The 15,641-nt window shown below is 40.8% G+C and overlaps 1 protein-coding gene across 2 annotated transcripts in view; it reads right to left on the bottom strand.

The window, feature by feature from the left end:
• Positions 1–15,641, bottom strand: part of LOC104591905 (DEAD/DEAH box helicase) — a 47,797-nt gene that overhangs the window by 14,900 nt on the left and 17,256 nt on the right. Inside the window, exons 6-8 of one of the 2 annotated variants that reach the window (XM_010251042.3) lie at positions 11,035–11,174; positions 10,279–10,349; positions 9,162–9,323 (exon numbers count right to left, since the gene is read on the bottom strand). In XM_010251042.3, coding sequence (XP_010249344.2) covers positions 9,162–9,323; positions 10,279–10,349; positions 11,035–11,174 — 373 coding nt within the window. The remainder of the gene's footprint in view (positions 1–9,161; positions 9,324–10,278; positions 10,350–11,034; positions 11,175–15,641) is intronic. The other variant, XM_088886575.1, reaches the window with a different exon arrangement.

Below are 15,641 nucleotides of genomic sequence, written 5' to 3'. Positions count from 1 at the left end.
GTAAACAATTCTTTATCAGGGTATAAAAGGGTAAATGGAGGTTTCATGTCAAGAACCCGTGAGGGAATCTGATTGATGAGATATATTGTTGTAAGAGCAGCATCCCCCCATAAACGTATAGGCACATTTGAGGTAAACATAATGCTTCTGGCTACCTCTAATATGTGTCTATTCTTTCTTTCAGCAACCCCATTTTGCTATGGTGTATGAGGACAGGTACTCTGATGGATAATCCCATGGTCAAGCAGGTAGCAGGCTAATGAGTTTGCAAAATATTCTTTTGCATTATCGGATCTAAAAATTTTAATTTTGACCCCAAATTGGGTTAAAATCATCGGATGAAAGATCCGGGTTAATGCGGGAACCTCATCTCGAGAATGCATAAGGTAAACCCAAGAAAACCGAGTATAATCATCAACAAACAATAGGAAAAATCTGTACCCCCCCATGGCAGTGGTACGATAGGGTCCCCAAACATCAGTATACACAATTTCAAAAGGAATATTGCTTTTGTTTGTAGAAGATTAATTAGTTTTATGATGTTTTTCTGAGTAGATGTTTTATGTTAGTTGTTAGATAGGATGTGGGGACCACAGTAGTTATGTAAGTCCAAATTTTATTATGTTTTTTGTGTTATACATGTTGTTTCATGTTTTGCCGCCCTATAAGGGCATAGTTGTCATCGTATTGTTCTACTATTTTAGTATAAATAATAAGTGAAGGAGGCGGCCAGATTATTGCTCTCTTTTCTTTCAACTTCTCTTCTTCTCCTTCTCTCTTCCTTCTCTCTTCAAGAAACTACTTTCTTTCATATTTTTTAATTCAGTAGATTTCTACTTGGTACCAGAGCATCGACTAGGGTTTCTTGAAGCATTCTCATGCAGCCCTAGATCAGCCAACTGCATGAAGTAGTAAAGGGCTGATTGATCTGCTATAGATTGCCCAGTTTTTGGAGTTTTTGGTGGGATCTAGGCATCAAGAAGGTGATCTACTGTTCGACATCAAAATCAGGAAGAACTCGAGTACGGGGAAGAGTCCCAGAAAAGTTGGACTCTTTGTTTTTTATCTGATCTTGGGCGCCCAGGTATTGTTAGTTTTCTTTTGATTTTCTAAAGAGGGCGGTTTGGAGGTAGTAGTGATATTTTTTGGTTTGGGATCATTACTACAGTAAAACTTGATGGCACAAATTATTTGGAGTGGACACAATCAGCTAAGATGGCTATTGGTGCCCGTGGAAAATTAGGGTATCTCACTGGGGAGGAGAAGAAACCTGATACAGACTCTTCCCGATGGGTGCAAGAGAATTACATGGTAATGTCCTGGTTGTGTAATTCTATGTTACCTCATATTGCAAAAAATTTCCTATGGGCTAATACTGCTAAGGAGATTTGGGATGGAGTGACTGAAACCTACTCTCATAAGCAAAATGAAGCCAAAGCCTATCAGTTAAGAAATCAGGTGATAAGTATGAAACAAGGAGAAAAACCTCTTGCTGTGTATTTCTCCATGCTGAAAACCCTATGACAGGAAATAGATCACTTAGAAACTGTGGTATGAGAAAGTGTAAATGATGCAGCAACTTATCACAAACTGGTAGAGAGGAATAGGGTTTTTGAGTTCTTGGCAGGGCTGAACCCTGAATTTGACATTGCTAGGCAGCATATTCTTTCTAGGGAGGGTGTGACACTCTCTCAGGCCTATGCTTTTGTCTCTGGAGAGGAGAGTAGGAGGAATTTAATGCTGAGACAGCCTGGGATTGACCAGTTGACTATGGTTGGTACAACAAAACCTAAGCCGAATGGAGACAGGGGGAGTAGTGAGACTATAAGGGAAGATAAGAAGGACTTGGTGTGTGATTATTGCAAGAAGCCTAAGTATACCAGGGACACTTGTTGGAAGCTTCATCCAAATCTTATGCCTGCTCGGATAAGAAACAAGAAGGGAAATGCAAATGTAGCTACTACAGGAGACTTTTCAGCCCCTCTCTCCCAAACTGATTGGGAATCCATTGCAGTAGCAACAGTGAGAACAAAATTGGAGAGGTTTGGACAGCTTATGAGTAAGAAAGATTCACCCAGATCTAGCCTTCCAGATGGACAGCAGAATGCAGGAACCAACTACACCACTTCCTTTGCACAAACAGGTAATTCATATGCAACTGCGAATCTTGCATCCACTTCAGGTAAGGAGGGACCTCCCTGGATTATAGACTCGGGAGCATTTGAGCATATGACTAATGCCCCTACCATTTTCAGTTCCTATCAGTTGTGCTCTGGTAGAGACAGAGTCTCTACAGCAGATGGTTCACATATGCCCATTGCTGGGAAGGGGACAGTTAGAGTGACCAACGATATAACTCTGCCCTCTGTTTTACATGTCCCTAGACTTCATACTAACCTACTGTCTGTTAGTTCTTTGACGAAAAAATTGAATTGTTTTGTGACCTTTCTTCTTGGTAATTGTGTTTTGCAGGATCTGGAGTCAAAGAAGATGATTGGGAGTGGTCGTGAGGTGAATGGAATCTACCTTCTAGATGAGATTCCAAGACATCAGGGCCATCATGTTAGCAACAGCAGTAGTAGTGGGTCAGAGTCAGTAAACCAGATTATGCTTTGGCACAATCGCTTGGGACATCTTTCTTTTAGTTCTTTGAAATGTCTTTTCCCAAAGTTGTTTGAGTCTGTTCAATTATCTCCTTTGGAGTGTGAGAGTTGTTAGTTAGGAAAGCATTGTAGACAGTCTTTTAAACCAAGTAATAAAAGAAGTACTTCTACTTTTAATATTGTTCACACTGATGTATGGGGGCCATATCAAATCCCTTCCATGGGCGGATTCCGTTACTTTCTCTTGTTTGTAGATGATTATACACGATATTCTTGGATATATTTGATGAGATCACGTGATGAGGTTCTTAACTTAGTACGACAATTCCACCAGATGGGTCTCACACAATTTGGAGTGAGAACTAAGGTTTTTAGATCAGATAATGCCAGAGAGTACTTTGAGAAGGACCTAACCACGTATCTCTTAAAACATGGTGTAGTTCATCAGAGCAGTTGTGCATATACACCGCAACATAATGGAGTTGTTGAGAGGAAAAAAAGATACATTATGGAGGTGGCAAGGAGTCTTATGGTGTGTGCTTCAGTTCCTGTGCAATTCTGGGGAGATGCAGTTCTTATAGCCGTACATGTGATTAACCGTGTTCCTTCACGGACTTTGGGGTTTAAGGTGCCATTTAGCCTCCTTTTTCCAGATGGAGATATATTTCATATACCTCTGAGGGTTTTTGGTTGTGTTTCTTTTGTTCACATTCTTGGCTCAATGTCGAGGAGCAGTTGTCACTATGGATGTTACCTTTTTTGAATCCACATTCTTCTTCTCGAGTAGACTGTTCATGGGCTGGGTGGCCCAACGGGCCGGCCTGGCCCCTGGACGGGCTTGAACATATGGGCCCGCGGGCTCAACCTCGGGCCAAAAAGCCCGGCCCGCAATAAATTCGAGCCGGGCTAGGGATTTGCCAAAATAGCCCGGCCCGGCCCGACCTATAACTAAACCTAAAAACCCTAGTCGAATACCCCTCTTTTTTTCACCTCTTTGCCTTTTTCCCTTCTTTTTCCAGCCGAACCCTTCTTCTCCACATCCTCTTTCCCTTCTTTATATTCTTTTTTTAATGTAAATAAATTCTGATTTATATTGATTATTGAATTCAGAATTTATATTCTTTTTTTAATGTAAATAAATTCTGATTTATATTGATTATTAAATTCAGAATTTATATTGAATTTATATTCTTTTTTTAATGTAAATAAATTCTGATTTATATTAATTATTGAATAGGGAAAAATTCTAATTTTTTTTTCTTAGGTCGGGCTTCGGGCTCAGGCTCGGGCTTTTTATCAGGGCTGGGCTCGGGCCCAAGTTGTAGGCCCGTTGGTCCGGCCGGGCTCGGGCTCGGGCCTAACATATTTCCATTAATGCAGAGTAAAAGCCTGGCCCGGCCCGACCCATGAACAGGTCTATTCTCGAGTGGTTCTCCTCAGGGGGAGAATTTTGGGGAGGAGAACTCACAATCTGTTCCTCTTCCTATTTCTATGGTGCCTCCATCAGTTCAGCCAGCATCTACATCAGTTCAGCCACCACCTGCACCATCAGTTCAGCCAGCATCGGTTCAGCCAGCACCTGCACCTCCAGTTTCATTACTTGAGCCACTACGGGCAACCTCAGAGCAATATCAGCGCCGGCAGATGATGGTTGACTCCACACATCCTCGACCCACACCACTCTCTGTCAGTCCTTCTGAAACTCCAGATTCAGCAGATACAGTTACAGGTATTCCTCTTGAGCTTGAGCCTGTTATGTTTTCTGATGATAATATTTCTGTCCCTAACACCATTATTGCAGCTGATCCCACTGACATTGATCTTCCCATTGCACTACGTAAGGGGAAGAGAAAGTGTACAGCCCACTGCATTTCACACAATCTTTCCTACAGTGCCTTATCACCCTCCTACCGTGCTTTTCTTTCTTCCTTGGATTCTGTGTCTATACCCAGGAATGTTACTGAGGCTCTCTCCAAACCTGAGTGGAAAACAGCCATGCAAGATGAGATGGATGTTTTGGTAAAAAACCAAACTTGGGAAATAGTTGATCTCCCCCCAGACAAGGAGACAGTCGGATGTCGATGGGTATTCACAGTTAAGTATAAGGCCGATGACAGGATAGAGAGGTACAAGGCAAGGTTGGTAGCAAAAGGGTATACTCAAACCTATGGTGTTGATTATCTGGAAACCTTTGCACCAGTAGCTAAGATGAGTTCAGTTCGTATCATTTTATCTCTAGCAGCCACCTATTCATGGTCCTTGTTCCAACTTGATGTAAAAAATGCTTTCCTCAATGGTGACTTACAGGAGAAGGTATATATGGACATTCCAGCAGGCTTTTATGAAAATATTGGTAAAGGAAAGGTGTGCAGACTCAGAAAATCTTTGTATGGACTGAAACAGTCACCTAGGGCTTGGTTTGACAGGTTCAAAGGGGCACTCATCCGTTTTGGATACACACAGACACAGTCTGATCACACCCTCTTTGCAGCAAGAATTTGAGATCAAAAATCTTGGTGAGCTTAAATACTTCTTAGGGATTAAAGTTGCAAGATCCAAGCATGGGATCTTCATTTCACAGAGAAAGTATGTACTTGACCTACTGCGAGAGACTAGGAAGCTGGGGACCAAACCAGCAGACACTCCTATTGATCCAAATCAAAGAATTAATGGTGTGGATGGTGAATTGGTAAAAGATGTGAGGAGATATCAAAGAATGGTGGGCTGACTACTATATTTGTGTATGACATGACCAGATATTTCTTATGCTGTCAGTGTTGCGAGTCAGTACATGCATGCACCTCAGGTTCAACACTGGGAAGCTATTGAGAGAATACTTGCATATCTGAAAAAGCAGCCTGGTAGAGGCATTCTTTTCTCAAATCATGAGAATCTGAAGCTAGAATCCTATACAGATGCAGACTGGGCAGGATGTTTAGATGACAGGAGGTCTACATCAGGAGTGTGTACCTTTGTAGGTGGGAACTTGATCTCCTGGAAGAGTAAGAAGCAAGCGGTTGTGGCAAGGTCAAGTGCAGAGGCTGAGTATAGATCCAAGGCTCATGGTGTCTTAGAACTTCTTTGGGTTAGATCTTTTTTGAGTGAGATTGGGGTGAAAGCAGAGGAACCTGTGATGTTATACTGTGACAATCAGGCTGCAATCAATATTGCCCACAATCCAGTTCAGCATGATAGGACAAAACGCATTGAAGTTGATAGACACTTTATAAGAGAAAGGGTAACAACTGGAGAAGTTTGTTTGCCTTATGTCTCTTCAGAGTTGTAGCTGGTTCATGTTCTCACTAAAGGGGTGGCAAGGAACAAGCTTGAACATGATCTACGCAAGTTGGGAATGTGTGATATTTACTCCCAACTTGAGGGGGAGTGTTGAAGATTAATTAGTTTTATGATGTTTTTCTGAGTAGATGTTTTATGTTAGTTGTTAGATAGGAGGTGGGGATCACAGTAGTTATGTGAGTCCAAATTTTATTATGTTTTTTTAGTGTTATATATGTTGTTTTATGTTTTGCCACCCTATAAGGGCATAGTTGTCTTTGTATTGTTCTATTATTTTAGTATAAAAAATAAGTGAAGGGGGTGGCCAGATTATTGCTCTCTTTTCTTTCAACTTCTCTTCTTCTCTTCTTCTCCTCTCTTCAAGAACCTACTTTCTTTCATATTTTTTAATTCAGCAGATTTCTACTTTGTTATTACTTAATGAATATGTTGTCCTATAATGTTTTGCAAGCTCACAACTCTCACATTTCAAACTAAACATCTGGACAGATTCAAATAAACTAGGAAACAAACTTTTCAAGGCCTGAAAGGATAAATGACCCATCCTATTGTGCCAAAGCATCACCTAATCAACAAACTGAGAAACAAAGGATTTCTTAGCTTCACTATCTTCCTAATGAGCACTTCCTCCAAGTAGGTAGATTCCATTCGTCTCACGGCCAGTCCCAATCACCTTCCTTGTCTCCAGATCCTGAAAAACACATCGATCAAGAAAAAAAGTTACTAAACAATTCTGGTTTTTTGTAATGCTACTAACTGAAAGCAAGTTAGTATTAAGCTTAGGAACATGCAAGACGGAGGATAGGGAAATGGCATCAGACAACTTGATGTCTCCCTTGCCAGAAATAGCAACAAGGGATCCATCAGCAATGGATACTTTGTTTTTGCCAGAAGATAAATGATAGGTAGAAAAAAGTGATGGCAAGCCAGTCATATGGTCAGATGCTCCTAAATCTATTATTCAAGAATGTTTTGTATTACCTAAAGCTGAAGCATGATAAGCTGAGGCCCGATTACCTAATTAAGCAAAGGATGAGGTTGAAGGAACTGATGGTGGCTGAGGAGATGGTACTGAGTTACTTTCATTTTCTATTTGTGTCAGAGCAGCTCGGACAGTAGCTAGGGTGTCTAGAGGAGTGCCTCTTGAGGCCGTTAAGGCTGTACTATCACTGTTAACAGCCATGTTGGCATTCCCCATTTTGTTTCTAAGCTTTGCTGAAAATAGATGTGGATGCAACTTCTGACAAGTGTCTTTAGTGTGTTTAGGTTTCTTGCAATGTTCACATACTAGGTCCTTCTTAGCTCCTTTTTTCATATCCCTTTCTTTATCACCCCCAGACTTGGGTTTAACTGCTGCCAGGGCAAATTCGAAGGGTTGCTGCTGCAACATAACCTTTCTCCTAGTCTCTTCACTGTGCACTAGGGAATAGGCTTGAGACAGAGTCACACTCTCTCTTGTCAACAACTGTTGTCTCACAATATCATACTCAGAATTTAGACCAGCTAGGAACTCAAATACTCTGTTAGTCTCAACTTGCTTTCTGTAAGTCTGTGCATCTTTCTGACTCTCCCATTCAATTGTTTCAAGGTGGTCAATTTCATGACACTGAGATTTTAAGGTTGAAAAATAAACAGAGACTTGTTTCTCTCCTTGTCTGAGATTTCTAACCTCACATTTCAGCTCATAAGCCCTAGCAACATTAAGGGGCTGAGAGTAGGTTTCTTTTACAACATCTCATATTTCCTTAGCTATTTTTGCCCATAAATAATTTCGGCTGATCTGTGGCTGCATGGAGTTGCACAGCCATGCCATCACCAAATAATTTTCCTGAATCCAATTAGCATAAGTGAGATCCTCCTTAGGTTCCTTCATATCCCCCAACAAATAATTCAACTTTCCTCTTCCCCAAATGGCCATCATGGCTGATTGGGCCCATTCTAAGTAGTTTGAACCATCAAACTTTACAGTTGTAATCTGGAAAGTGTTCTCAGTCATGTTACCTGAACCAGTCCCAAAAACACCCTCCCCTTGGCTTTTAAACTCCATTATTGATCAGAAGTAAAAAAAAAAAAAACACTTCCTAGTTACTGACCAGTCAGCCTACTGGGTCTGCAGCTAGTAATAGTGGGTCTAGATGTAGGATTCTGGTTCAGCAAAAGAAACCTTAATTACCGTGACAGTCGGCCTACTGGGTCTTTGAGACTGATAGCAGTAAAAAAGGATTTAGCTGTAACAGTCCTGCTGAAACTGCTCTACTGGGTCTTCCAGAGGGCAAAGAGTAACTTTAAATCGAGGGAGACAAGTCTGATTACCTCCCTGAAGCAATAACAGTCCTGAATCTTGAGGGTTTTCTCTTAAACCCTAAAAAGGAATACAGAAAGGAGAGATTTTTCTTAACCGTACCTCTTGGCTCAAGGTATTCTTGCTGCCGATCTCAAGAAAGATTGGAATCTTACCAGGAAATTCTGAAAACTCTGATCTTGATCAAAAGCTTCTGGAGTTCTGATTGTCTCTTTCAGTCTTGAAGAGAAAAAAAATCTGATCTTGAACTAGAATTCTTCTGAAATTCTGATCGCCACCTCTAGTCTTGATCAAGAACTGATCTTGATCCTCTAGTCTTGAAGAGAGGAAAAAAAAACTGATCTTGAACAGAAATCCTCTGAAATTCTGATCGCCACCTCTAGTCCTGATCAAGGACTGATCTTGATCCTCTTTTCTTTCTCTGATTCTTCCTGGTTATCAAGGATACAGTCCAATCTTTGGACTGCTGCTGTGGATAACCTCCAAGAATCATCCGAAGAAAAGACTCTATTCTTCCAGCCCTAGGCAATTCTCATGTGGTCGGCTGGAACAAACTCACATGAGAAGCCCTAGATCCTGCTCTGATACCAAGTAGTCATACAAGACTACAGATATCTTTTAGATTTTGAACAGAAAATAAAAGAAAAAGGAGAAGAGAAGAAGAGAGATGGAGAGGGAGAACTCATGGAAGGGTTTTAGAAAGAATAGAGTGGTTGGTGTTATGAAACAGCTGCCCCACTCTTTAAATTTATATGCACAGTTGTATAATTGTAGTAGGACTTAATGCTTACATAGCAAGATAAGATAAGATTAACAACTAATCCTACTAAAAAACTAATCCTAATCAATGACTTAATTAAATCTAAATACAACTCAGGCTGTCATACGAGTACACTAGTGTGGGGTCCACAGTTTCCTACAAGATTGAAACGAGAAACGAAATAGAGAAAGAAAAGGACCTGGTACAACTGTGCTAAGCCAAATTGGTGAACATCTTGAATTATTATAGTGTTTGCATTCTGAATATCAAGTCCACTTTCAACTATATTTGTACATATAAGAATCTTAATATCTCCCTGTGCAAACTTTTCCATGGTTTCTTCCAGCTGCTTTGAGTATTGCTGCAAAAATATAATAAATAAATATATAAACATAATCTAACAAAAAGCAGAATCAGAACAAATAATCTTTTCTGCAAAATAAATGACACAAAAAAATCATAAAGCATAAAACTGACACTATACTGAAAATAAACAAAACTTTCAATGATGAGCCAAGCATCATATATCATGAAGATAAACTATGTAAGAAATTGTAAAAAAAAGGAACGAGTCAGTTAGAAAATATAAGAAATACAGATAATTGAATACGTAGTATGACACATAAATATAGAAAGTACAAATTCTGTCTTCACTGAGATTTCTTATCACATAAAGAAGAATTTAATTCAAAATCACCATTGGCACATCACAATTGAAGTATGGAACATAAAGGGTATAAAGCAATCAAAATTATCCACAGAGAAGTTCTGGAAGGATCACTCTGAATTTTAAAACATATCAGAAACACCCGTTAGAAGTGATCTGTTACAAGTTGAAGAGGATAGAAGAGCTAGGGCCAGACCGAAAAGGAATTGGGTGAAAGTGGTAAGAAAATTAACAATGGATATGGCACTGAACAGAACAGAAACAGCATTCTTCCAGCCAACCCCATATAGTTGGTACAGGCTTAGATGATGACAACGATAATCAGAAATTATAAGCCAATGGAAAAGGGAAAATGTGCATCAGAGACCTGTCAAGTCAACCTGGACTGTTAAAGTTTAAAATTTACAATGTCACATATTTCTCAAAATATTGATATATAATGCACCATAGCATGAAAACTTTTATGCTGTATTGCAAAATAGTGCCTTATTTTGTAACTTTGCATGATTATGATGTCTTGTGCTGGTAGGCATGTTCTAGAAGGTTGATATTTGCTGATAAATTTTGAAATTTTAAGACCACCTTATATTGATAATGTTTAGCTAAAGATAGCCAGCACAAAAACATGGTGAATAAAAGAAGATTCTACCTTTCCATGCGCAATAGCTATTTCAACATTTGAAAATGACAGACTAAGAAATTCTTTCACTTCTTCTAGTCCTGTGACATCAGAATGGTAAAAAGGTCAACATCAAATAAACAAGAAATAAAAGCAAACAGTATTAGATACTCTGCAACCCCACTAAAATTGAAAAGAAAGTTACCAAGGCCAAGAGTTAAGATAATATACATAAGTTACAGAAAACTATTCGCAAAAGAAGTACCACATGAAACTGCAACTAGAAATATGGAAGAAAAAATCCGACTGTCAAGACTCAGGTTGGGATTGGACAGGCATGGACCTCATTTTTCAGTGGGCCCACATCAAGTTCAAATCCACATCTCATGAAGGTCGTGGGTTACTCCAAAGATCATCTTCACCAACCCTATGAGTAGGCTTTATCAATTAAAATATTATGCTTGCCATTTGTGCTTTACAAGACCCCATAATCAGAATAAACACATTTCATACAGAGTCTAGACCTTATGCTTTAATTATCTTAACCACATAAAAGAATTTATACATATATATTGCAACTTCTGTAATACTGGAAAGGAGAAGTACCTAAAAGACTTCAACTAATCAAAACCCCTCATGAATTTGTGTGTCTACACACACACACACACACACAGCAACATTAAAGTCCAAAATGTGTAAAAAAAATCTCAAACTATGAACAGGGCAACACCCCTAGTTCTTACAGAAAGTATAACACATCCATGCAAATTTTGAGAACACAATTACCTTTAATACGGGGCAGAACATAGAAAACTTTGCCTCCGCGGTCCAGCTCAAACTTGATGGCTGATAAAACCTTAGCCTTACTATATGCTGAAAGATGAGTTTTTATGGGAACTCGTTCTGGAGGTGGTGTTGAAATTAAACTGAAATTAAAGTGGCACACCGTTTAGTGGATCTTCAAAAGTTCAAAATGAATCAAAAGTCCTTTTTTTACCAATGAACATTTTGTTGATAATACATGAAGTAGTTCAGTTGAATATATCCAAACAAATGTCAAAGCCATTAAACGGGAAGTCTAGATTGAAAAGCAAAAGGAACAAACAAGGAACCTTGTGTGTTCCCCTCTCTCCATCCCTCCTGCCCCTGCCCCACCCCCTCTCTCACTTTCCCTCCCCCCTCTCCTTTACCCATTCTCCCTCGCCCCCCTCCTGTACACGCACATTCACACATAACCAGTATTCCGAAACCAATCCCAGGTGTCAGTCTGGTTTCCCTACTGGAATGCAGGTCAACTGGGTTGACCTGCTTCAAAGATAAAAGTTCTTAAGGAATGTCAAAATATTTGGTTGTAAGGTATACAGGCAGTGTTGTTATTTTAGGAGGAAAATTTATATACAGGGACTTTAATATTGTAAGAAAACCCTATTCGATTCTAGGTTAAAGTAGAGAAGAAGAGAAGAAGGGTTCGGCCAGATTAGGAAGAAGAAAAATCAGTCCTCCCTAGCCGACCCACTTGTATTTATTTCAAATAATAGTTACAAGAAAGACCATATTGTCCCTCATGAAAGATGGGACACATAACTTAAACTTAAATAAAATAGACCCTTCACTCTCAAACAGATAAATCAAAATGACCAAAATACCCTTGATTCGTGTATTCTAACACTCCCCCTCAAGTTGGAGAGTATATGTCATATAGTCCCAGCTTGTCACAAATATAATCTACTCTGCCCCGAGACAATCCCTTTGTAAAGAGATCTGCCCACTGATTTCCTGAGCTCACATGAGATGTGGTTATCACTCCACTTATCACTTTCTCTCTTACGAAGTGACAATCAACCTCAATATGCTTAGTTCTCTCATGGAAGACTGGGTTGGAAGAGACGTGAACAGCAGCTTGGTTATCACAGTATAGTTTCATGGGTTTATCAACTGAGAACCCCATCTCTTGTAACAAGTTCTTCAACCATACTACTTCACATGTGGTATGAGCCATAGCCCTGTACTCAGCTTCTGCACTACTCCTTGCCACCACTGTTTGTTTCTTGCTCTTCCAAGTTACAAGATTGCCACCAAGAAATGTACAATACCCTATAGTTGATCTCCTATCTGATATAGAACCAGCCCAATCAGCATCTGTGTACCCTACTATCTCAAGGGTCCCTCCACTTCAGTATAGCAAACCACGACCTGGAGCACTCTTCAGGTACCTAACAATCCTTAGAACTGCTTCCCAATGAGGAATCCGACGATGTTGCATAAACTGACTCACCATACTCACAACAAATGATATATCTGGTCGGGTAATGGTCAGGTAGTTCAACTTTCCCACCAACCTCCTGTATCTTCCAGGATCATCAAACTCTTCACCTGCATCAACACTCAACTTGGCATTGAGTTCCATAGGAGTCTCTGCTGGTTTAGCACCTAATAGCCATGTTTCTTCAAGTAGGTCAAGAACATATTTTCTCTGACATAAGTTAATTCCATGTTTTGACCTTGCAACCTCTATTCCCAGGAAGTACTTCAGCTTACCCAAATCTTTTGTATTGAAGTGGTCCTGTAGGAATTTCTTCAGCATGTCGATTTCGTTACTGTCACTCCCAGTTATGACAATATCATCCACTAGCAAGATTTTCCCATCTTTTGAGTCATGGCTGAACACAGAATGGTCTACCTGACACTGTTTCATCCCGAAGTCTTTCACCACTTCATTGAACCTGCCAAACCAAGCACGTGGAGATTGTTTCAGTCCATAAATTGCCTTTTTGAGTCTACAAACCTTACCATCCTCCCCCTGAGCAACAAACCCTAGTGGTTGCTCCATATATACTTCCTCAATGAGATCACCATGTAGGAAAGCATTTTTTATGTCAAGTTGTACAAGAAGCCAATCATACATAACAGCTAATGAAATCAACACCCGAACTGAACAAATCTTAGCCACAGGAGAAAATGTCTCCATATAATCCACACCATACAACTGAGAATAGCCCTTGGCCACTAACCTGGCCTTCAATCGCTCCACACAGTCATCTGGAAGATACTTCACTGTGTAGACCCACTTACACCCAACAACATGCTTACCAGGAGGAAGAGCAGTGAGTTCCCACGTGTGATTGTGTTGTAGAGCAGAGAGTTCCTCTTCCATGGCTTGCCGCCACCCTGGAGAGGTAAGGGCTTCCTGGACAGTCTTGGGAATGGAAACAGATGAGAGCAATGATATAAAATTGCGATGAGAAGCAGAAAGGTGATCAACTGAAACATAGTGTGAGATAGGATGAGAAGTACAAGTACGTTTACCTTTCCGCAGAGCAATAGGAAGATCAAGATCTGAGGGAGAAGAAGCAATAGCAGGATTTGTCGACGAGGGCTGAGTTGGAGGAGGGGTCGATGCTCTTCTGTGGGTATACACTTGTGTGATTGGCGGCCTCTCAGTAGTAACTGGCAAGGGATGTGAATCAGCAACAGGAATGGGAGCCACGGGAAGGGGATCCGCAACAGGGACGGGAAGAGGAACTACGGAGGAAGGAGAAGAAACCACAGCATCTAAGAAAAAAGGAACTGATTCAAAGAAGGTGACATCAGAGCACACAAATGACTTATGGAATTTAGGGTTATAGCACTTATACCCTTTCTGAGTCCTGGAGTAGCCAAGGAAGATACACTTAGTAGCCCGTGCATCTAACTTGTCTAAACCAGGCCCCAAGTGTTGAACAAAACAAACACATCCAAAGACTCTTGGGGTGAGAGGAAAGGGAGACAAGGTAGGAAACAACACGGAGAAGGGGGATTGACTTCCAAGGATGGACATGGGCATTCGATTGATTAGAAAACAAGATGTGAGGACGACATCACTCTAAAAATGCTTTGGGACATTCATATTAAGCATCAAGGACCGAGCAGTTTCAAGGAGATGTCGATTTTTCCGTTCAGCTACACCGTTTTGTTGTGGGGTGTAGGCACAAGAAGTTTGATGAATTATCCCATGGTGCTCTAAGTATTGCTAAAATGGTGATGATCTGTACTCTTTGGCATTATCGGAGCGAAGAACTACAAAATACTTATAGCCATTGTATGACATCACTTTGATTGGACCCCAGACATCAGAATGAACTAAAGAAAAATGACTCGAGACATGACTATCAACTCTTGGACTAAAAGAGACTCTATGATGTTTCCCCAGTTGACATGACTCACAATCCAAAGATGAAAGATGACTCAAGGATGGGACCAGCAACTTCAGAGCCTTGAGAGAATGGTGACCAAATCTGTAGTGCCATTGAAGAGGAGTAAGAGACGACTGAAAAGCTACTGGAGGGCCACCACCATCAAGGTAATACAATCCACCTGCCTCATGCCCTCCACCAATCTTCATCCCCGTCTTGAGATCCTGAAACACACAAGAAGAGGGATAAAAGGTTATAGAACAATTAAGAGATTTGGTTAATCTACTAACAAACATAAGGTTAAAGGGGAACTTGGAAACATATAAAACAGATGATAAAGACAAGGAGGATAGATCAACATCACCAACATCATAGATGGGAGATGTAGAACCATTAGCAAGTGTAACTGTTTGAGATGTGGAGGACCGAGAGAGGGAAGAAAATACATTAGGAGTCCCAGACATATGGTCCGAGGCTCCAGAGTCAATGATCCAGTGTGGGGGCTTGGAAGCCAAGCAAGCCATACCTGAATGGGCAAGGGTAGCGGTGTTCTGCTGAGATGTCTGAAGGAACTGTTCATATACTGCACGGGGTACACTCACCATCTCCTTCCCAGAAGCACCAGTAGATGTGGAGGGAATCGGGTCAGTTTGTTGACTTTCAGTAATTGTACCACTACCCTTAGTCATAGCATGGTTAGCCCAAGTGTTGGGTGGACCACGTAAATCATAGCAGAAATTAGCTGTGTGCCCCTCTAAGCCACAGTGTGTACACTTCCTAGGGGCATTACTTCTTCCTTAAACACGACCTCCCCCTGAGTCTCGACCTCCACTCCGGCCACCAGTACTGTTAAACATGGGACCACCACGGTTGCTTGGAAGTCCACTACTACCACCACCACCTCTATTTCCACAGCCACCCCCTTTAGTCACCACGAAACCAGATCTGTCCGAGAGTGAGGAATGCTCTACAGACTCAATAGATGCCCTCTTAAGACGGACAAAAACTTCTTCAAGTGAGGGAAGAGCAGACCCCCCCCCCCCAATATTTGTGCTCGGACAGGCTCATACTCAGCCTTCAAACCCACCAGAAACCTTGTCACATCAAGTTGTTCACGCTGTTGTTGTTGAATCTGAACATCCGATGTCAGAGGATGATACACATTGAGCTCATTTTGGATATTCCTCAGACTTGCATAGTATTCCTCCAAGCTTTGATTGC

Source organism: Nelumbo nucifera, chromosome 4 (assembly GCF_055504915.1).
Source record: "Nelumbo nucifera cultivar China Antique chromosome 4, China Antique-T2T, whole genome shotgun sequence".
Taxonomy (NCBI): domain Eukaryota; kingdom Viridiplantae; phylum Streptophyta; class Magnoliopsida; order Proteales; family Nelumbonaceae; genus Nelumbo; species Nelumbo nucifera.
This window is presented reverse-complemented; position numbering and strand designations above follow the sequence as displayed.